Genomic DNA, 23,123 nt, shown 5'->3' with positions numbered 1-23,123 from the left:
AAATAATTAAGCACTTGGTTTATTACATTGTGGACTCTCATGCAGATTTTTTTTATGTTTGCTGCTCTATAGATTAAAACCACTTGGGTTTCTTTCTTTTCAAATGTTCACAGGTTTTAAGAAGGAAAACCAAAAACATAACTCAAAGTCTCAATCAACAAACAGAAGAGGGAAAAGGGTTGTTTTCTAAAAGATGAGGGTAACAAAATGAACTGCTGTGGGGGGGGGGGTGTAAAGCTGTTTAGTGTCCAGTTAAGAGAGAGGGTAGACTGTCAGACTGGAGCTCTGATCTGCAACTATCACACTTGGTTCTCCTTTCAGCACAGCAGGGCACAGCCAGTTCACCTTGTCCCCGTGGCTGATGCTCAGTTTGGGCCCAGACTTATCCTCCGTCACCTCCTCTGCACTTCCTGCTGCTCCTGCTTCATCGCCCCCCTCAGCCTCGTCCTTCTGCGCATCAGTCTTTGTTTTCTCCTGGGACTGTTCCTTCCTCTTTGCTTTGCTCTTACCCTTCCTTCGTTGGGGTGCTGTCTTTTGAATTTTCCCCTCTGGAGCCACCACTGGGTGCTTGCTGAGGTCCCATAATGCAACCTGGCTGTCATTTCCACCAGTGACGAGCCAGTATGAGTGGGAGAGGAAGTTAACAAAGTGGGCTTGTGAGGCTCCCTGGCTGTGGGCTTTAACCGCTCCGTGCTGCTCCAGTTTTGAGCCGCTCCCGATCCGCATCAGGTGTACCCGCCCGTCCTCTGCTGCGCACCCCAAAATATTTCCACAGCTCGAGACAGAAATGCAGTGGGCCAGCGGCGGGTTGAAGAGCTGACCAGGCCGCTGCTGCTGGTCGCCTTCCTCCTCTGCCACATCCTGAAGGTTGAGGGTCCACAGAGGGCGGGTCTTCTGCAGACCCCACAGCATCACCTGAGAGACCAACAAAGCTAATGTCAGGAAAGAAATGTTAGTAACAGGAAATAAGTAGTTAAACGCTTTCTCACCTGCATGTCGAGTCCAGCAGACACCAGGTTATTGGGCCTGTGAGGCCGAAAAGCAACAGAGGAGCAGATGTTGGTGTGTCTGCGCAGAGTCCTGCACACTTTTCCCCCAGGAACCTCCAACACCCGCACAGCCCCGGAGTCATCCGCCACAGCCAGGGCCGAACCGGTCTCATTCAGTGCTAAAGCATTGATCTCCTCCTCCCCTGCAGCCTGATACTCCTCTACGGGGCCCTTCAGGCTCCTGGGGTCAAGCACACTAACTGCATCTCCATGTGCCACAAACAGCTGGTTTGGAGCTGAAGGTGAGAACACAACGCTTGTGCTGTCTTCCTCGCCAGAAAGAGTGATGCGGCCTATGATGGTGCCCTCCTGGCTCCACACTGTGACCTCTCCACCCTCAGAGCCTGAAGCGATGAGAGTTTCAGGGCCCACAGACACCCCTACACAGAGAATGGAAGTGGAGTGGCCCTCAGACCACTGCCTGGCCATGCTGACCCTGTAAAATGTAGGTTAATGAGAAGAATTAGACATGTTTGTAGATGTACACCAAGCCTACTTTTACTTAATAACACGGTGCCAGGTAGGTTTGGATCATGAAATTATCATGTAAAAACTGCATTTTGTATTTACTCAGATTATTTTTGTCTAATAGGAATATTTGTTTAGGGACCTGAAACAAATGTGACAAATACGCAAAAGAAAAAAAGTCCAAAAGCGAATTGAAATGCACTCAGGAGCGGTTTTCTGAATACTTAAATTGTATTTCACTCGCATATAAAAGATGAGCCTGTAAATTGGATTATTACTTCATAGAAACCAAAAAATGAAAGAAGTTGCCTCAAACAGAAAATCAAATCCAACTGTGCTAACCTGCTAGCTCAGCCGCTAATCTTTAACCTCCTGTCCAGCTGACGCTTTGACGGCGGTAACAAACACGTTGACCTGAATTTACCGATTACAGTTGATTTATAACGTGACTTCACCGAGAACAGAGAAATTACATTACCTTCTAGAGACGTTTAAAACTTCAGCAGGTTGCCATGTGAGGCTGAGTCGCCTGTTGATGTCGTCACGTAGACATTATTGGATTTAGCCCTTTGTTTAGCTTGTCAGGCGGCATCAGCGATGATTTTTTCTTTCTTTTATTAAACTTATCTGCGTTAATATTTATTATTTATGTATTTATTTATCATATTTATTACATCAAGTATTGAAATTGTATATTTAAATAATGAATTTCCTTTTCTGTAAAATTGGAGCAAAGTACTGCCTGCGAAGCAATTTTCAGGGTAAAAAACTGAAGTTATATCTACGTTAAATGTGGTTTATTACAGATATTAGGCTACAAAGCCACTTATTTCATACAGACAGGTTAGTGTGTCACCAATTACTGTACATCCATCATAATATACAATTTATTTGCACAATAATAGAGATAATCATATATATATAATCATATGTCGTAATATACAGTACATGGAATATAAATTTAAATAATATAGATAAATAAATAAATAGAGCAGTTTGTCAGACCTACAAGCTGTACTTCTTCAGTCCTTCTCTAATTTTACTGATTGAAATGATTTGTTTACATTATTAACATACAATATCCTGAGTGATGCCCATAGAGGCACTCATACTTACTGATGGTCAGTTAATCAGCTAATAAGAGGATAAAAAAAAGCAGCATCTGGTTACTTTTTACCATCTTAATTCTTATGAAAGCAAAAGTGTGCACTCAGTTTTTCATGCACTGCTCTTGCAGATCATTTTTATTATGTATTGATACATAAAACATTAGAACCGACAGATGGTGTATCTTCTTTCCACCACTGACCGCATACAGCTATGATCGATAGTCATCTCCATGCACAGATTGTCAAAGCTTTCTTGAACAGATGTGCAAGCCGGCAGAGCTACTGCTTTACACAGAAAGCATCAACACATAGCTTCCTCCTACACATTTTGCGTGACATGAAAAAGGAAAGCGGAGAAGAGGCAGTTCATCAGATCATTGTTCAGCATGCCCCCCAACCCCCTCCCCGCCTGGCCTTCATTGACTGTTCTTCGCTGATTCATCCAAAGCTGTAGATCTGATGAGTGTGGGCCATTTCTGGGTCAGTGAGCACCATGTTGCACTGAATTGGAAACAGAGAGGGGAGGCCGGAGCTTTCAGACCCTCACACACACACATTACATTGTCACCCCTTCATTCAAGTACTGAGACATGCTGTACACCCTGACAAAGCTGCAGGAGCCCTCGCAGAACACTGTAAATGTAAGTACTGTGCAACATTGACCTTTTTCTGATCATAAACTGTGCACTAGTGAGCTGCATTCTCACAATGCTGTTGCAGTGGGAAGGCTGAGTTAGGAGGCAGAAATGTGCTGATGAAATGTGATGCTGACCTTGTTGTCAGGTTGTTTCACAGTTGAAGGTTTGGTCACACACAGTCTATTTGTCAGTTAAACACCACCTCCCCAGTGGTGTAACACACTGGACCACTATCCTAGTCACTCTTTAAATATATTTTTGTTATATTGCGATATCTTCGGTGTAAGGTAAGCAACATCTTTTTGAGCTGGATTAATATTTAGCACTTCATGCTTGAATGAGACTGTACTTTTCTCTATAACTATCAAAACCTCTGAACATAAAAATTCTTATGGTGCAGTCATGGTTGAGATGGCAAACAGAATTCACATTAGTGACAAATGAACTACGTTCTGCTACCACTGGACTTTTTCCAGCAATTGTTTCAGAAGATAAGCTGCTCCTGGCAGATTCTGATGCAGCAGCTACTGAATTGAGTTGATTTAGATGGGCCAGAAAAGAATCTTGCTTTGAAAATATTCATTTATATGCATTTAAATACTGGTAACTTACCTCTCAAGTGAACTGTATACCTGTGTTTGCTTTTCTTTAGTGTTTTTGTCCTTTATAGGCTTCAACCATATCTTTGTTTATCTTCCTGTCCATTTGTTGTTGAGCACCTTCAGACAGAGCTACTGGAAACACTGCATCCCTGCTTGTCCGGTAAAGCTGCTTCTAACTCTCCATTTCAGACGATTTGGAGGTGCATGAAAATATTCACACAGCAGAGAGAATGAGGTCGCCCTATTTCCCAGCCAGATCTGTGCTTTTCCACAAGGAGCCGAACGGAGTGACGTACAGAGTCCCAGCTCTGCTCTACCTGCCCCGCTCCACATCCTTTCTGGCCTTCTGTGAGGAGAGGCTCAGCCCGTCCGACTCTCAGGCTCACCTGCTGGTTGTGAGGAAAGGCACTTTCTACAGGAACTATGTGGAGGTCAGTGATGCTCAATGCTCACTGGCTAAGTACATTTTTACAATCAAGAAGTTTGATAACAAGTACTTCTTTTAAAATCTATAGCCTAACATAGGCAGAAGAATAAACAGATGTAGGAAGAACAGGTCAATATTTTAACAGGTTATAATAGGAAAAATAGTGATTTTACAAAGTAACAGTGAGGTGGTTTGACAGTCTTGTTTTAGATTCAATGAGCGGGTAAATCAGACTCTAAGGCAACAGTTTTATGACACATATAATACCTTAATATGATTCAGTGCAAAGATAAATGGTTACACAGTAAATAATAAAATATTATGAAGATTTTATTAAAGTATTTTCACCAAGTGTAGCTGATAAAGTACAAAAATAAAAAACAATAACAGACTTTAAATGTAATTTTCAGATCATATAATCCTCTAAATATGAAGTTTGTAAAAAAAAAAAAAAGCAAATTAAACAATAAAATTAACAACAATATTAAAATTACATTAAATTATTTTTTAAACTCTTGCTTTGTAATTTGACTGAACAGGCATTTTAAGTAAAATCAAACAGACGTGATCATTTCTTGAGTCTCCTGTGATTCTTCATCATCGTTTGTCCACAGTGGGAGGACATCCGTGTTCTGGGCACTGCTTTCCTGCCAGGCCACCGATCCATGAACCCGTGCCCGGTCTACGATGAGTTCACGGGTACTCTCTTTCTGTTCTTCATCGCTGTTCTGGGTCACACCTCAGAGTCCTACCAGCTGGTGACGGGGAAGAACGTGACCAGACTGTGCTACGTCTCCAGCACTGATGATGGCAACACGTGGAGTCCCGTCACTGACCTCACCAAGAAGGTCATAGGAGACACTATCAAAGGTGAGGCTCATTCGTAAATGGAACAAGATTGTGGTATTATGTTTGGTTAAATTGGAAATATCCCATTTGTCTTCAACAAAAAGAGTCACAAGACGACAAAATCCACAGTCCTAATAGTTTCACTGCTTCCTTCCTGGCAGAATGGGCCACCTTCGCTCTCGGCCCGGGCCACGGCATCCAGCTGAAGTCGGGCCGTTTGCTCATTCCTGCCTACGCCTACCACATCGAGTGCAAAGAGTGCTTCGGGCACCTCTGCCAGACCACTCCCCACTCCTTCTGCTTTCACAGCGACACTCACGGGAGAACCTGGCGCTTTGGAGAGGCGGTCCCAGGGCCAGAGACCGTGGAGTGTCAGATGGTGTCTGTGGACGAAGAGGATGGGACTAACGTGTTGTACTGTAATGCTCGCAGCCCTCTCGGGTACAGAGTGCAGGCCCTCAGTCTGGACGATGGAGCTGTGTTTCAGGAGGGGCAGCTGGTGCAGCGGCTGGTGGAGCCTCAAAATGGTTGTCATGGGAGTATTATTGGATTTCCTGCCCCGTTAAATCTGTGTCAGAGTCTTAGCAACGATTTACAGCAACCTGTACGGCTCTCCAGACACTGGACATCCTGCACCACAGAGTCCAGTCTCTCCACATCGAGTACCAGCTCTGTAGCCTCTTCAGTGTCAGCAAACAGCTCCAGCACCACCAGCTCCATCCCACCTCCTCATAAAGCCCCTCCGGATTTCCTGACTCCTACCTGGGTAGTATATTCCCACCCGACATGGACGACTGCACGCAAAAACCTGGGCTTGTTCCTCAGCCTTTTCCCCCGAGATCCAGACAGCTGGCGTGGCCCCTGGGTGATCTATGATGGGCCGAGCGCCTACTCTGACCTGGCCTACCTGGAGCTGTCACCCTCACCTGGAGCCCCACCTGCTGTGGCATTCGCCTGCCTGTTTGAGTGTGGTACCAAAACAGCTTACGACGAAATCTGCTTCAGCATCTTCACCCTCTACGAGCTCATCGATAATCTGCCCCGGGAAGTTTGGCTGGAAACAAACAACGAAGGGCACAGAAAACAGCAGGGGAGGAGCTGCAGACATGATGCTCAAAGTGCAGCAGTTTGCCAACAGGTGACTCCTGTGAAGAAGAGGAGGAAGAAGAGCAAGCTGGCTGAGATGTGCTCTGTGTCTTAATGTAGATTTTAAACTTGTGATACAAGTTGTCCATTAACTGTTTCCTATATTATGCTTCACTTTCTTATTTGGACCTGTGCGGACTGAAATGTTCTCGGGATTCATAAAATTCTGATTTTGACATGAATACAGAGCTAACACTTCAGAGAAGCGCCTCAGGTCTGCAAAAGGAAGATAAAACTCTAAAGACATTGCTTAGTTTTCCCCATCCCTCCACCACTGTGTGTCACAGCTGGCATGAGGTTTCTGGGTTTTGTCCAAACGTGGTGCTGTGCATTATGATCAAACATCTCCATTTAGGTCTCATCTGTTCAAAGCACATTGTTCCAGAAGTAGCTTATTCAGATGCAGCTTTGCAAACCTAAGCTGTGCTGCCTTCTTTTTAGAAGCAGGAGACGTACTCCTGGAAACCCTTCCAGCCAAGCTGTATTGTACTTGTTCAGTCTTTTTCTAATTATGCTATTATGAACTTTAACATACCAACTGAGGCCTGTTGAGTCTGAGCAGTAGCTCATTGCTTGATCTGAACTAAGGGTGAATTGTAATTCCTATGCAAGCAGTGAAGGTGTCCTTAGTTATTGACAGGACTGCACAGACTCCTGTGAAAGATTTCTTTTTCACGACTGTATGTCCAAAAACGTGTTTTGTAAGGGTAATCGTGACCTCTGAAATACCCTTCTAAGATAAAATGTTCAACAAAATAGGAGGGAGAATGCCTTCATAGCTGTCACTTGGATAAAAAGTAAACATTTAAGTTCACAGAGGGAAAAAAATTCAGGACTGACAGACACTGAGAAGGTGAAGTGGTCACTGAGCTTCTGTCCACCATATTTTCCATCACATCGTGCACACAAGTGACAAGATAGATTCTGATGTGTCACATTTTAATTTGAAGGTGTGCAATAAAAATCTTTCACTTCCTGAAGTATTGTGTTGTTTTTGTTGCAATCTTCCCAGAACCAGACATTTTCCTTTGCTGTCCGGTGGGAATGGGTTGTTTGTTTTTCCAGTCAATAGAAAATTAATACGCAACCATTATTGTTCATTTGCCATCAGTAAACTGAATATTTAAGAATGGCAGTTGCTGAAAAGGAGCATTTAATTTTCCACTTCATTGACTAATCTTTGAACAAACACAATGAGTCAAAAGGGAGCCAGGGCTTTTAGATAGCAAACCCAGGAGCTAGAACATGTTATCAGTGTTGTTCCTGTGAATTAGTGTCAGATTATTCTTTGCAACAGTCAAATTTGTCCCGCATCTGTGTCCAATCTGTTCCTTTTCCTCTCCCAGTCAGTTAACAGGATAAAAGTCGGCAGAAACAATCTTACAGTGACGTCCGTGGGCACGTCCCAAATGACCCGGAGGCACGAGTGTTTCCTCAACTATGGCTTTCAAGGTCAATAAGAGCATTTGTATTATTTAAAAAAAAATTATTGTTCAAAAAATGTGAAATGCAGACCACCAAGTCTTAAACTTTTTTTCAGTTTTTCCTTTGGCAAGCTGATATTGGGCAGAAACATGTTTAATCTGGCAAAGTACACGTCTTCCTCCCCTAAATTTAAAGTGACAAACAGCAGCCCAGCGCCAAGCTCTCTGATTAATCACACCTGCAGCTCTGATGCAATAATTGTCCAAGAACTGCTCACGTCTGCTTGTCTGTGTTTGACCATCTCAGTGCTGACAAACTGAGCCGTTTGAGAGCACAGCAGATAAAGTGAAGCAGTTTGTTTGGATACAGATTGCTGCAGGAAGACAGCAGGATCTGGACAGTCTCTTCTCTCTGCTTCCTCCTCCTCTTTACATAACTCCACTCTCACAGGACGGTCATTTCCCCGCCTGCGCTCTTCCACTGAAGTCGTTACTGGTTTTCTCCCAGTGTCCGTTTGAAATAATGAGGCTCGTCGTCGTTCTGGCTGTGTTAATGGGAGTAAGTGGGATTCCCGACGTGACAATCAGCCCTCCGACTGCCTCAGCGGACACGTCAGCTCATCCCAACAGCATACCTGAGACGGCGGATGAATCTGAGCAGGTGAGGAGCAACCAGGGGGACGACTGTTGTGCTGTGGTTTGTGTTGCTTAGTAGCTGGATTTGAAGGGAGGGATGAAATGTTTCTAAGATATTATTGTGAAATGACTGACACACAGACTCACGCAAGTACACTTGAAGGTAATACGTCTTTGTTGCAATCATTATAACATAAAGACCTTTCTGTACATAGTACAAAAGCCATTATAAGCTCAAGTCAAAACTCTGAGCTTAAACGCTGCCTGCAGACTTAACTGTTGCTAAAATGCAGGTAATAAATAGTCTTTCCACGTGAGGCAGACATTAGGAGGGGGGGGATTAAACGGCTAAAGGAAAGCAAAATCTTGTTTTTGTGTAGAGCCGTGGTTGAGGATGATGAGAAAATAATGAGTTTAGCTCTTCCACTTGTTCTTCTTTGCTGGCAGCTGTCCTGTAGCCTCCAAGTATTTGTGGATGAGTTCTTCTTGTGTGGCGGGCAGGCAGGGCTGATATCTGCTGTACTCCATGGTGTACTCTCCTTTCCCCTGAATAAACAATGACACAACATGTTAGCAATTCAACTGTCTTGTTGTACAAAACATGTCTGATTTCAAGAATTTCCTCTACTATTTGTCCTTGCACATCTCCAATCAATTTGATTTTTCTCGCTAAAAACTCTCTGAACTGTATCTCTAGTTGCCAAAATCCAGGAGCTGATCAACACACTTGACGCACTCATCCAAGAAGCCTCCAGTTTTTTCCGTGAGCTCCAGCTGTAGGCTATCAAAGTAGCACAAATGGGCTACATAGCAGGCGGAGGCTTTAGCAGACTGCATATTGTGTACCATCTGCATGCGCGTTCGAGCCTCTGATTAGAGCACCAGCTCTGATCTGATTATTCTTATGGAAATGTGACTGGACAGACGTCCTGAGATCAGGAGCTCCAATCATTGTTATGGCAGCACCCCACCCTGCAGCTGGTTCAGCAGAAAGATGCCCCCCACCCCTCCACGCTGCCAGAGTAGTGCAGGCCATCCTGGATGAGGAGCATATCCAGATGCTTCCTTGACCACCATTATGTTATAATATGTTTCCTGTCAAGCATGACTGGGACATGCAGGATCAGCATGCTCATCAGAGGCAAACGCAACCGCTGCAAACGTCCAGGAATGGAGGGCAGTTCTTCGACAACAGATCTGAATACTTATACAGTCTGTGCACAGACGGGTGACCCCTTTCACCACATCCACAGGAGGCTTTACCTCATATTAAACACCTTGCATATGGTCTATAATATCATTTGAAAAACTTGAATTGAACTCATTCCTTGTGTGCTCAACATTACTTGACTGTCAGGTTTTATGTTTTTGAACTTACCTCAGTACAAGAGCGCAGCTCTGTGGCGTAACCAAACATGTCATTTAGTGGGATCTGTTGGAAAAAAACAGGATGACATTTGAGTTAAAGGAGGACGAATAAGAGGGTAAAACTCTAGATAAGCGCTGCATGTTTATATTTACTGGACTTACATCAGCATAAAGAGTGAAGTATCCTTCACCCCCATCCTGTCCTGTGATGACGCCGTGGCGGCGGTTTACTCCAGCAATGACGGCTCCTTGAAACTCCTGGGGTGCAACGACTTCCACAGACATGATTGGCTCCAGGATGACTGCATGGGCCTTTTCCATAGCTGCGGAGAAAACAGTGAACCCAGCGGCAACATAAACCAGATATTTTTCAGCTGAATCAGACACAAATGGAAAAAACAAACAGAAAGGCGTCCTCACCTTGTTTTAGAGCGCCCTCCCCTGCGCGGATGAAGGAGATTTCATTGGAGTCGACCATGTGGTGCGCTCCGTCTTCCAGGAGGAATCTGACTCCTGAGATCTTGTGCCCGCTCAGAGGGCCCTTCTCACATGCGTCCCTGAAGCCCTGCAGCACGTTGGGGGAAGGAGGGAGAAAATCAAGACTTTAAATTTGGAATTGCTTCCACTTGTGTTTAAAACTTATTCTGTGTGACTGAGACCACGTGAAAGTGTGTGCATGCCTTTTCAACAGCTGGCACAAACTGCTTTGGGACGTTGGTTCCAACAGTTTGATCTTCAAACTCCAGTTTGGTGTAATGGTCTGACTCGAGAGGCTCGAGGACTCCGATGACTTTACCGTACTGCCCGGAGCCGCCAGTCTGCTTCTTATGGGTGAAGTCAAATCTACAAGAGAGTGGGGGGACCACTTGTTAACGCAGAGCGACACAACAGGAAGGAGATGATCCAAATGTATGCACCAATCAAATCAAAGGACCAACATAACCAAAAATACTCTTAAGAAACTAAAGTAGGTTTAAGTCCTGTAATGTTTAAACAGTTTTATTTTGGGTTTATAACAAAGTATTTGCATATCCTAGGCTGTGAGATGAGATGTAACTTAAATATTTAGTATTTCTGATGATTGATGAAATTGTATCTATAAACATGTCTGTTGGGGATCTTTAACTTACTCCAAATATAAGATTGTACCAATACCCAGTATACTTAATCACCAGCTCTATCCACTAAAATGTGAACATTTCCATCATATTTTAACTGAAGCTGAAACTCTCCATTACTATATAACCAAATTTGACCTACTTTACTAAGTTGCAAACATTTGCAGAGGTCTGTTTGCTATAAAGTGCTGCTGTTTTTTTTTTAAAGTCAGGAGGAAGTGTTAAAAAGGGTCCTGTCTCTTTAAAAAGGGGCAGTCCTCAGTGAACTCTGTCAGAGGAAGTGGGAAGTTATCTTTCCATTTGCGCGAGGAGCAGCTGACTCGGAACACCAACTGTGGGGGGAAAAAACATTCCAGTTGGCAGAGATTCACTCCCCACTTTAATTCAGTTTGGGACACTTCACAGCTGCGTATCACTTCACCCTGTAAGAAAACACATGGTTTCTTTCCTGCCTTGCTTAGTGGCTGTTGTATGCAAGGCTGTGTTTGTCTACATAGCTGCTCACACCTAAAGAACAAAGTCCTCCAGGAAATGGAAGCGCTGCACAATAACCATCTTCTGTTCTCATTCACTTTTTTTTTTTTTTTTTTTTTTTTTTTCCCTCTCCCTCCACTTTCCACCCACAGATGGAGGGAGCTGAGGAGGATGTGATGGCAACTGGCGAGCTGAACCCAAATCACTACCCTGCTCGGAGGGCAGCTCAGGTGGTCCAACACTACCTCAACACCCGGTATGGTTCACCATTCAGGCTGATTGGAGTGCAGACGGTCCACAGTGGGAACGCAGAGGTCAGCTGAACTTCAACAGTGAAATATATGAACATGCCACTGTAAATAAATAAACTTGAATTTCCAATTTTTCTTTCAGGATGTGACAGACTCCAGAAGGAAGTATCAGCTGGAGCTCTCGGTCAATGATATCATAAGCAATGTAGGACTTTCTTTTTTCTTCTTTCTTTTAACCACAATGTGAGGAAATAGGACATAATGGTGGGGTGGGGGTGGAGCACACCCACAAGTACCACAAAAAGTATTGATAAACCTCTCAAATAGGGTGGAGGTAATCTGAATAAATGTCTTCATCCACTCCCAAACACAGAGTTATCTGTGTTTGCTGCTGCCTGTTGAAAGATCCTGTAAATAAATCTTAGGTACAGTAAACAATCTCACAGCGTCCGGCTTTAGTGTGAGCAGGTCTGGCAAGAATGACTAAACAGCCTATAAAAGGAGGCTTATGTTAGCTTGTATGATGGTGTGGTGCAACCTTGACTCATCTGGGCTACATCTACTCCCATTTCTTGCTCACCAAGAATGCCTTTACTATTCGTTTTTTGCTAACTTTGTTTTGTTTAACTCCTTCAGACTACACAGACTTGCTCTGCAGAGCTTTCCTTTACAAAAGGAAAAGGGCAACAGCCACCTGAAGTCAAAGCCTCGTGTGAGGAGCTCCTTAAAATCGACATTAAAGCTCAAGAAGAGGCTCTATACCAAAAATACAAGACAAGCCAAACCCTGATGTCTGCACAGTACTTACCAGGTAAGTCCAATAAAACAGGCGTAACTGTTCAAGCTACTGCAGTTCCACCCAATCAACACTGAAAGTCAGATATTGCACAACAGCTGCGTTCAGACATTTCAACACTGTCGGTGCTGCAATGTTCCTCTAAACATTGGCAACACAAGTGTTGTCATCATGAATGCGGGATACTTGAGAGATGAGACGTAACTGAGAACTCTAAACTTCCCTCAGACAGCCATGGTCACATCAAGCCCGACATGGAGCCTTTTTGGCACCTGGGCATTCTGGCCTCCAGCTTCATCATGCTGAATGAATCCACTGAAAACACTCTGTACAACGTGGCTCAGGTGGCCAACATCACTCAGCTGGTAGGTGCTTTACAAAAATTTAAATATGAGCATATTATAAGAAATTGATCATTTTCCCCCTTTTTTTAAGCCCCATGTCTGCACGATTTACTGAATGCATACAGATTCTCAATAAAAGTCCTTCATGTGATTTAAAAAAAAAAAAAGACAGGTTATGTTGGCCATATAAAGAAATTTATTAAGCCTTTAAAATTCCTACTGGACTTTTTGTTTCCTACAGACAACTGAAGAGGACCACCTGGAGTTTGACTGTCACACACTGTTGCATGAAATGGTGTCCCAGGTAAAGGCTTGGCTAAAAAATGTGTTTAAAAAGCCTGAAATGCTAAAGTAAGACACTTTTTATAATCCTCCTAATCGATTTGGTACTTGTGGTGTGTTGGAGTAAATTAAACATGCACCTTACTGATCTGTACTCGTGCTAAACTTTGCTATTCCATCTGAGCCACATTTTTGCATCCAGAGACCTCGCTGATCTGACATTTTTCTGTGCCGATACAGGAAATCATTCACTGGAAGATGCTGTTTACCTGGTCTCCTGCAGAGGGGGTTAAAGTGCTGCAGATGAAGCGGCTGCCTCACCGCCATGAAAGGGAAAAATCTCCAAAGACCAACTAAACTGCGGGTGTTTTCACACAGCCAAAACCACATATTTGTCCTCACATTTTGTGGGGTCAAATATTGGAGCATAAATGGTTTTTTTTTGTTTTGTTTTTTTATGATGACGCTACAAGCACTAGGCACAGATCTACTGCTGAAACCTAGAATTTACACTCTTAAATGCTTGTTTAACTCATAAGTATATGATATACTGAAATTGTTTTACATGTCTGCGTTTGGTGTATTTTAGCCGAAATAAACTGTTTACAATGACAAAGTAGTATATTTGTGTGTAAGGACAAAGACGATCAGGACTTACGGTACGGGGCTGGTGATCGTCTCTCTGAAAGCTACTTTGGGTTTTCCCATCACACAGGGACAGTTGTATTCCCTCTCCATTCTCTGAGAGAAAAAGAGGAAGAGCAAAAATAAACTTGGATTAGATCATAAAGGTTACTTCAGAATAGAGAGCTGTTAATTTGCAGAATTAAAACCTTCATGGAAATACTCCTGAAGTACTTTATATGGGGGGAAAGCAGCAGCTACCCTCCTTCAAAACTCCATAATTTAAAATTAGCCTGAGATAAAGCAACGCTGGTGAGACCAAAGGCACAGTGGGGGAAAATTATTTGATTCCCTCACTCTGTGAGCAAACTACTAAACTAAGAAATTACCAGTCTAATTTTTCTAGTAGTTTCATTCTAAAGTAGAGACAGATCACAAATCTGTTACATCAACATTAGAAATTGATTTGAATGTCCTTGAGTGAAACAAGTATTCGATCCCCTTCATCCAAACTGGGCACACAGATTGTAATTGATTGACTGATTGTAGACTCCTGATATCAACTTGTGTTTAAAGCACACCTGTCCACACAATCAGTTTCTTTCCAATGCACAACAAGGAGAAGAGTGTGGACCTGCATGAGGGTGGAATGGACTACAAGACCAATCCAAGCACGTTTGTTTCTTTTTAAGTGAGCAAACTTACAGATTCAGCAGGGAGATGAAATCATTATCCCCGCGTTATATAATGGATTTGATCAAGTCTCCCATGAAAGCTACATTAAACATGCAACCTGTCTAAGCGAGTACCTGTGAGTAGATTTCCAGATGCAGCTCGCCCATGCCTGAGATGATGGTTTCTTTGCTCTCAGTGTCATAATGCACTCTAAACGTCGGGTCTTCTCTGGTAAAACGGTTGATTCCTTTGGAGAATTTATCCAGGTCGTTCTGTTCAGTTGCACGAGACGTATTAATAATAAGAGGGAGGAACAAACAAGTGCATTTAAGACTAAATTTATAATATAAGGCACTTCTTTCAGGTTAAATGGAGTATTTTTACCTTGTTGGCTGGCTTCATCGCCATGGAAATGACAGGTTCAGGGATGTGAATGGACTCCTGTGGGTGTTAAAAATTTACATCAAATGAAGATGCTTCTCATAAGGCACAAAAACACTTTAAAAAGAAGCAGGTTTATTCGTCTTTCGGGTGTCCTTTGCTTCTTACCATGGACAGGTCAGCAGTAGTCTTGGATGTGAAAGTGTCTCCGCTGGCACAGTCGATTCCAAACAGGGCGCAGATATCTCCCGCATAAACCTCATCCACATCCTTTCAAAGCAGAGACAGAGCACAAAAAGGAGGATGATTGTTTTTAATAATAATGATAGTTTCACATCTTGTTTTGATAGAAGATGGGTGCAAACATGTTGTTTTGGTGTCACAGGGGATGTGGTTGGTATCTACACACTTGATCAAAGCCAAAAAGAGGAACCCAGTCTTTCTGACCAGTCATGCTGCTCTGCTGTTTAATGTGCAAACCACAGATGGAAAACTGTGACCTCTCACAGCCTGCTGATGCAACGCCGGTTTGCTCTTACCTCCATCTGATCAGCATGAAGACGCACGAGCCTCTGAACTCTGACTTTCTTGCTTGTGCGTGTGTTGTAGATATATTCTCCCTTCTTCAGACAGCCCTGATACACTCGTATGTAGGTCAGCTGACCGAACCTCCCGGCCTGTTAAAGACAGGAAATAGCAGAGCATGACAAACTGAAGTATCTCTATTGCACAAATTTGCAGAAATAGAGAGATTACGAGGACATGAGACAGAACAGATGTTCTCTGTCAAACTGACTCACCTCCAGTTTGAAAGCCAGACCAACGTAGGGGTTTGCAGAGTCTCTCGTTGGGTCCATTTGAATCTTTTTGGTTTCAGTGGAATCTCTAACAGAGTGGAAAAACACGCCAATGTTAGTGGAAAAAAAAAAACTTTTAATCACATACTGATTTAAATCTACAGTTTCAGGACACTTTGCATGCAAACTGACGTTCCTCTTCATACTCACTCTTCATTGAGGATGGCGTAGTTTTTGACTTCACTGGGGTTGGGCAGGTAATCCAGGACGGCGTCCAGTAGAGGCTGGACACCTTTGTTCTTCAGCGCTGTGCCAACCAACACTGGGGTGAAGAGACGCTGCACAGTAGCCCGGCGGATTGCTGCCTGGAAGGCAGTGAGGTGAAAACTGACTGAGACAAATGGCTTTTGCTCTTCGCTGATGTGAAATGTTAATCTTGACAATTGGATTTGAATATTCTGAATGATTTTCAGGATTTCTATATAAACTTTGGGGTAACTGATGATGCCAAATTTGGTATTTCAGGATTGAACAAAACTGACTCTCAGATATGTTTGCTTCTTTGGATCGCCACCACTTGTATCACATCTGAAATACAATCACTGGTCACTTTATTAGGTACTCCTTGACAGTGCTGGGGTGGACCTGCTTTTTGCCTTAATTTTTTACGGCACAGGAAACATTCCTGAGGTAGTTTCATCCATGTTGATTTGAGAGGATCGCAATGTTGCTGCAGATTTATCAGCTGCACATCCATGATGTGAATTTCATGTTCCACCACATCACAAAGGTGCTCTACTGGGTTGAGATCTGGTGACCTGTGGTGGTTATTTGAGTACAATGAACTAATTGTCATGTTCAAGAAAACAGTTTGAGACGATTTGAGCTTTGTGACATGATGTGTTATCCTGCTGGTAGATTAGTGCACAGTGGTCATGAAGAGGACATGCACGGTCAGCAACAATACTCAGGTAGGCTGCTGCATTTAATCATTCCTCAGATGGTACTAAGAGGCCAAAGTATCCCCCACACCATTACATCAGCACCAAACTGAACTGTTGATAAGAAGCAGGATGGATCCATACTTTCATGTTGTTTATGTCAAATTCAGACCATCTGATGTCATCAGACCACAGCATCTTTTTTTCAATCTTCTGTTGTCAAATTTTGGTGAGTCCATGTAAGTTGTAGCATCAGTTGCAGTCTTCTGCTGCTGTAACCCATCCGCTAGGTTCAGTGTGATGTACATTCATGAGCTGCATTTCTTGGTTATAACAAGTGGTTAATTAAGTTATTGTTGCCCTACTGATCTTCTACCTATGGGATCAACAAGGCATTTACACACAGACGATTGCTACTCACTGGATGTTTTTTTTCTGACTATTCTCTGTAAACTCTAGAGATGGTTGTGCAGGAAACTCAGGAGATCAACAGCTTCTGAATCCAAGCTGGCATCAACAACCATACCACATCCAAAGTCACTTAAATCACCTTTCTTCCCCAGTCTGATGCTTGGTTTGAACTTCAGCAGGTCGTCTTGACTCTGTCTACATGCCTAAATGCACTGAGTTGCTGCCATGTGATTCGCTGATTAGATATTCGGATTAACAAACAGTTGAACAGACGTACCTAATGAAATGACCAAATAACCAGTGACTATACCTCAGATACCAGCGGGTTTAATTGAGGATTTAATTTGTTTGTTTGTTTGTTTGTTTTTGTGGGGGTTTAGTTGACACTGTTAGATTTCACACACACTGGTCTCTCAAACCTTCAGATCATCTTTGCTTGGAATTTTTTCCTCCAGGAACATCTCTCCCAACATTTCATCAGCGTTGGCGACACACTCCACCAGTTCCTGCCTGCGGTCTGCGGCCTCAGCTCGAAAATCTGCCGGGATCTCATCATAGCGGATACTTTGCCTGCGGGAAGCACGACGCAGCTTTAAATATTTTATACAGATCAAACTCGTAAGGAAACTTGGTCTTATCCACAGTTTCTATGGGACTGATGCAGATCGCAACACTTTAATTGTACAATAGCTGATCTTAAGTCTAATTTATGGCAGAGGGAAAATAAAAAACACCCATTTACACATAAATTCATCTTACCCAAACTGTCCTTCAAAATACATGCTCCGCTCCTCTATGAGGTCAATGATGCCACGCATGTTCCCCTCCAGCCCGATGGGGATGTTCACAAACGCTGCGTTGTGGTTCAGTTTGGATCTTAAAAAAGAAAAAAGTAAAAAGTTTCTTTAAAACTGGGAAAAAAATCCCAAAAGGAAACACACAGCTACTCACTGCAAGATTTATACAACACCTGGTATGAGTTCTGATCCGGTGCTGAACTGAACCCAAAGAGCTCCAGCATATTCTCACATTTTACTGCTCTATGATTTCGTGCAAACTAATAAAATAATAAAAGATCAGGAAAAGAAACATTGAATACGCCAAATGTGCAAACAGACGGGGGAAAAATATTGATTACTACACTGCAATCTAGTGTGCAATGTGGAATATGGGTTAAATATATTTGTTTTACTGCATTTACAAGCTGTGTTACTGATTAACAAGTTAGTCTTTGTGTTTGCTGCATTAATGAAACACTCAACACTGTCAGACTGGCAGACATGAAAAAGCTGAAGGACTGGTCTACATTTTCTCAAGGGATTCTTCTCGCTAAAGGTCTGAGGACTGAAACATGGAGTTAAAAATAAAAGTCCAATTAAAGTGTGTTTGATCACTTTCAAGTTACCTCTAAGGATTTAGGGTGTGTATGATTTTGTTTTTTAAACTGCAACCTATAACACATCATTTAAAGGCACCCAGGTCCATCCAAGAAGGTCACTGTGGCCCCTCAGCTGATATCTTAAAAGTATAAGTAGAATTAAGTCACATGGTTTGGTAATGCAAATGTTAAATACACACATTGCTCATAAGTTAATGCAATTATCACCTAATCTGTATTATTATCCAGTTAAAAACTGCTTAAAGCACCAATCAGGTGCCTGAAGAAGACATCAATTTTGGAGCACATGGGCAAGTGAGACCTTAGGAAGTTGGCTACTCCATAAATATATCTCTTTAGAGCTAGTAAAGGTGATCATCAGCTCCTGAACTTGTCTTTAAAGCATGCTCTCACCATGAGCATACTGTGCATTTATGGTTGTTACGCACACCAGTTCAAGATGTGGTTTCAGATAAGTTGTTTATGCTTCAATTTGTTGCGTAGGTTGTAAAGGTGGCAGAATTAATCTCGCCTCTGTTTTTCTACTGATGTATCAAAGCCTTTCAAAGCTGTTTGCCTATCCAGTCCATACACGTTATTCTTCAATCCTCAGCCCTGTGGTGTAACGTAAAACATGCTGATGCGTCTGACTGTTCATTCTGTGTGACTTGTGTGTACAAACCGTACCTCATCTGCTGTAGGGCTCGTCCGGGGTTGGCGCCCATTCGGTCCAGCTTGTTGATGAAGGTGAGGAAGGGGACGCTGTAGCGTTTCATTTGTCTGTTTACCGTCATGGTTTGACACTGGACGCCTCCCACCGCGCACAGAACCAGCACGGCTCCGTCCAGCACGCGCAGCGCACGCTCCACCTCAATGGTGAAGTCCACGTGACCTGTGAGGCACATCGAGTTCAAACGCACTCAAAATCATAGTGCTGAAAATGTGGCTTCACACCCCTTCACCTTTCTACCACTGTTAAAGGGTTGAGAGAAAAAAAATGATCAAAGCAGGGACGTCTCAACTGCATGACTGGTTCTGATTGAATGATAGAAATGTTAACAAATGCATTACAACATAGACGACTCGGGGCTACTGACACTCTCTGTTGAGAAAAAAATGTCTGGCTTTTACGTGAGACTATAAAATTCAAAGTTCTTTCTTCTTTTTAACCTCTGCTATATTTTTGATGGAGAAAAGTTACAATTACATCAGCTTTGAATCACTTTTCCACTTCCAAACAGACAATGTAAGCAGCTTTAGATCCTCAGGTGCACAAAAATGTTTAAAGTACATTACAAATAAACAATCACGACTCACTCTACAACACCACTAAGCTGCGAAGACAACAACACACTTGAATTTTAATTCATGTGGCTTCTCTGGCAAACCACACAACAAAGTAAAGCCTAACATTACCTGAAATTAGAAAGGCTTTAAAGAAGAGCCTGAGCAAAGCTGGATTTTGATGCTGTTGCAGATTTATAGAGAGCTAAAACAAACAACAATATCAAACGATTTTGATATTGGATGTGTGGGGGGGTTTTTTTTTGAGCCGGGTGACTCAAACAAACTGATCAGGACAGAAGGAAAACCAACCAATGTCATCAGTGCTGTGAAAATGTATTATCCCCTGCCTCGTTAAATCATTAACTGTCTAACGACATTCTTTTCAATTTCATTACCCACAAACAAGTCTAATTTCCACTGTAGAATCAAGAAACCACTGACACAGAACCTGTCTGACAAAGTGAAGTGATGCTAAATGATCTCAAAAAGCAACACATCACATCACATCATGTCAAAAGCTGAGAAACAAAGTCATTGACGTTTATCAGTCTGGAAATGGTTATAAAGCCATTTATATGGATTCCTGTGAACTACAATGACAGGCATTATCCACAAATGGAGAAAACAGTCGTGAACTCCAAGAGTGCCCTGACAACTCACCCAGGAGGTCACGAAAAAACCCAGAAAAATGTCTAAAGAGCTGCATGCCTCACTTGCCTCAGTTAAGGTCAAAGTTCACAACTCAACAATAAGAAAGCAGTTGGGAAAAAATGATATCCATGGGAAAGTTCAAGGAGAAAACCGCTGCTTACCAAAAAGAGCACAAAGGCTCTTCTCACATTTGCCAAAAAACACAGGGATGATCCCCAAGACTTTTAGGAAATGAGGCTGCTTCGGGACGTGACCGACTTGCAGAAAATCCTGAAGGAGAATGTCTGACCATGGGTTTGTGCTCTGAAGCTCAAGAGCACTTGGGTTATTCAGCAGAGCACACCAGCAATCCCCCCTCTGACTGGCTCAAAAAATAAAATAAAATGAAGGTTTTGGATGGGCCTAGTCAAACCCATCTGTTACTCTACAACACCTCACCACTGCCTTGCTGTCCTCATGCATGTCCTGCACCACCCTCACATACTTCCCCGTCACTCCTGACTTCCTCAGTATCTCTTGGCACCCCATCAAACGCTTGTCTAGATCAACAAAGACACAGTGCAACTCCTTCCGACCTCCTCTATACCTCTCTATCGACCCTCTAAGAGCAAATATCATATCTGTAGAGCTCTTTTTACAAATTAAGGTGCTCACTGATCATCTCCTCTGTTCTTAACCTAGTGTCAACAACTCCCTCCCCTGGCTTTACAGTCTGGCTCATCAACTTTATCCTTTGTAGTTACTACAACTCTGCACATCACCCTTGTTCGTGAAAATCAATACCAATACACTTCTCTTTTCTTCAGGCATCCTCTCACTCTCCAAGACTGTGTTAAACAATCTGGTCAAAACGGTCCATTGTCTTCTCTCCTAGACATCTCAATACCTACACAGGTAAGTATCTTCATAGGTGCCCTCACTTCCTCTACACTTTCTGATTCACTACCTGACCTCCATCTCTCCATTAGTAGCAGAGCAAGAGGTAAAAACAAGAGAAAAGGGTAACAACAATGCTTTGGGGTGAGTGCGGATCAGTCTGTGCTTCATTTTTTACCATTTACTGACAGTTAATGAACAGGTAATGCTAAATTACCCTACCTGTGCAGCTCACCTCAGCATACATTACTTTGTAGTTACACAAAGTACCACAGTAATGAGTTACATTTTTACCAGGTGTATGTCTAATTACCTGGCGTGTCAATGATGTTGATGTTGTGATCCTTCCACACGGTGTATGTAGCAGCTGACTGGATGGTGATGCCTCGTTGTCTCTCCAACTCCATGGAGTCCATAGTGGCTCCAACGCCATCTTTCCCCTTCACCTACACAACGTAGGAGAGGGAAAGCATTCGTGAGCCTCACCTGAACGGAAAAAAAGAGCTTGATGAAGACGATGAAACGGACTCACCTCATGGATCTCTGCTATCCTGCCGGTGTAGTAGAGCACGCGCTCGGTCAGGGTGGTTTTCCCGGAGTCGATGTGAGCGGAGATCCCGATGTTGCGGATCCTCTCGCTTGGAAACACACCGGAGGAGCAGCTCCGGCAGCTGTTGATGAGCACCTGAGGATATGAAACCATCAGAGTTCACTCGATCTATCTACCGACTGTGAAACAAACTGGACTGAGGTCAAGTCAGCAGACTCGGGTTAGATAATATTACCTTTTTAAGTGTGACGCTTCCTCGCGCCGAAAGATGCGATTTAGCTAAAAACATGCCCGCTTTTAACACCCTCATCTCGGCAACAGCTCAGTGGAGTACAGCTTGGTCGTAATATTGCCCTGTTTAGACGACCCCGGTGCTGCTGACACCCCGGTGAAAGTCACGCCGGGACCCTAGCTGGTTGTGAAACGACTGCTTCCGGGTCTACGGAAGCCCAGAAGGACCAAAATCACAAACGTTAAAGTTTTCTTTTAAAAACACATTTTTTTTTTTTTTATTGTCTACTCTCTTTCTTTTAATTTTTTTTTAATGTTTCACGTGTTTTGTAAAAGCCAAACGTGTTCAGCCACAAATGTTGAAAATTAAGGTGCTGCTTTTGAGTGCTGTCAGACATCTCTCAAACGACCAAATCTAACAGAAACTTCACAAAAAAGCCCCAATAAAAATCTAAATAGTGAGTTACTATAAGGAAAACATAGTAAAGGAATTTTCCAAAAACTGTTAATACAGTCCAGTGCAGTGTTTCCAGATATCAATCCAACGATATCAATACCAACGCTGGTATTGGATCGACACAATCATGACAGGATCAATATTTTGTTTCTATCCTGTAAGTTTAGCATGTAGCCCACTGAATTCTGTTTGATAAATTATTTTTTAGGAAATAAAAAAATATATCTCCAGCTTGCACATGAAAACTATCTGAACCTTTTTGTGTTGACTGTCATGTCTATTTTATTTATGTCCTATAGCACATTTAAACAACAGAAGTTGAGCCAAAGTGCTTTATAAACAAGCACATTTACATTCCAGGTCTTAAAGTAACCCAGTTTCAAAATACATGAAAAGTTGAAAGGTGTGTTTCGTTGTGTTAATTGATTATTGTGGAAATTAAATTCACAGTCATTAAAATCAGAATTTTTTAAATTCATGATGATTCATCTCATAAATCATTACACACTGCTCTTCACTACATAAGCCTCCTTTATAAGTTAAAAGTATTGGTATCAGTATTGGTATCGGCAATAATGGCCTTGTATTTATTTAGTATCGGATCAATACCAAAAGTATCGCACACCGCTAGTTCTGTTGTTCACCACTAAAACCAAAAAAAAGGGTAATATCTCAAGATTTCAACTTACATCTGAATAACTCAAAATTTTAGCCATTAAGTCGAAATTTCAACATATTAAAGTTGTTGAAATTAATTTCAACAATATGTTGTTGATTATTAATTTTTACTTTATTAATTTTTACTTACAGATAGATAAAAAGAAATAATGGGCATTAACAAATTTCCATACTATTCTTCTAAATGTAAGAAATCCAAAATTAT

At 42.5% G+C, this 23,123-nt stretch overlaps 4 protein-coding genes across 7 annotated transcripts; 2 read left to right on the top strand and 2 right to left on the bottom strand.

Annotated features, from left to right (window-relative positions):
* Window position 1: 1 nt before the first annotated feature.
* wdr53 (WD repeat domain 53) lies at window positions 2-2,083 on the bottom strand. 2 transcript variants are annotated; one of them, XM_031743958.2, is made up of 3 exons: window positions 1,996-2,083; window positions 990-1,485; window positions 2-915 (listed from the first exon to the last, which is right to left on the bottom strand). In XM_031743958.2, the coding sequence occupies exons 2-3, from the start codon at window positions 1,476-1,478 to the stop codon at window positions 253-255; spliced, it is 1,152 nt and encodes a 383-aa protein (XP_031599818.1). In that variant the 5' UTR covers window positions 1,479-1,485; window positions 1,996-2,083; the 3' UTR covers window positions 2-252. The 2 variants fall into 2 exon arrangements, with proteins under 2 accessions (XP_031599818.1, XP_031599819.1); XM_031743959.2 differs by lacking the exon at window positions 1,996-2,083 and adding an exon at window positions 1,860-1,986.
* On the top strand, window positions 1,536-7,825 carry neu4 (sialidase 4). Of its 2 annotated transcripts, XM_039598263.1 has the most exons (5): window positions 1,536-1,569; window positions 3,112-3,267; window positions 4,056-4,297; window positions 4,908-5,163; window positions 5,304-7,825. In XM_039598263.1, the coding sequence occupies exons 3-5, from the start codon at window positions 4,097-4,099 to the stop codon at window positions 6,341-6,343; spliced, it is 1,497 nt and encodes a 498-aa protein (XP_039454197.1). In that variant the 5' UTR covers window positions 1,536-1,569; window positions 3,112-3,267; window positions 4,056-4,096; the 3' UTR covers window positions 6,344-7,825. The 2 variants fall into 2 exon arrangements, with proteins under 2 accessions (XP_039454197.1, XP_031599881.1); XM_031744021.2 differs by lacking the exons at window positions 1,536-1,569; window positions 3,112-3,267 and having other exon boundaries at window positions 4,022-4,297.
* Window positions 7,826-8,042: 217 nt separating this feature from the next.
* On the top strand, window positions 8,043-13,596 carry lxn (latexin). 2 transcript variants are annotated; one of them, XM_031743929.2, is made up of 7 exons: window positions 8,043-8,373; window positions 11,461-11,622; window positions 11,702-11,764; window positions 12,196-12,370; window positions 12,584-12,720; window positions 12,941-13,003; window positions 13,222-13,596. In XM_031743929.2, exons 1-7 carry the CDS (start codon window positions 8,236-8,238, stop codon window positions 13,336-13,338), a joined length of 855 nt encoding a protein of 284 aa, XP_031599789.1. In that variant the 5' UTR covers window positions 8,043-8,235; the 3' UTR covers window positions 13,339-13,596. The 2 variants fall into 2 exon arrangements, with proteins under 2 accessions (XP_031599789.1, XP_031599790.1); XM_031743930.2 differs by lacking the exon at window positions 8,043-8,373 and adding an exon at window positions 11,099-11,258.
* On the bottom strand, window positions 8,501-22,008 carry gfm1 (G elongation factor, mitochondrial 1). The gene is made up of 18 exons (XM_031743928.2): window positions 21,788-22,008; window positions 21,535-21,687; window positions 21,316-21,448; window positions 18,876-19,080; window positions 17,570-17,686; window positions 17,230-17,380; window positions 15,669-15,823; window positions 15,462-15,546; window positions 15,201-15,338; window positions 14,830-14,931; window positions 14,665-14,721; window positions 14,415-14,552; window positions 13,640-13,722; window positions 10,397-10,559; window positions 10,137-10,281; window positions 9,879-10,039; window positions 9,727-9,780; window positions 8,501-8,894 (listed from the first exon to the last, which is right to left on the bottom strand). Exons 1-18 carry the CDS (start codon window positions 21,860-21,862, stop codon window positions 8,763-8,765), a joined length of 2,247 nt encoding a protein of 748 aa, XP_031599788.1. The 5' UTR covers window positions 21,863-22,008; the 3' UTR covers window positions 8,501-8,762.
* Window positions 22,009-23,123: the final 1,115 nt, after the last annotated feature.

Source organism: Oreochromis aureus, linkage group 14 (assembly GCF_013358895.1).
Source record: "Oreochromis aureus strain Israel breed Guangdong linkage group 14, ZZ_aureus, whole genome shotgun sequence".
NCBI lineage: Eukaryota > Metazoa > Chordata > Actinopteri > Cichliformes > Cichlidae > Oreochromis > Oreochromis aureus.
Note: the sequence above shows the minus strand (reverse complement) of the source record. Positions and strands in the feature narration are given on the sequence as shown.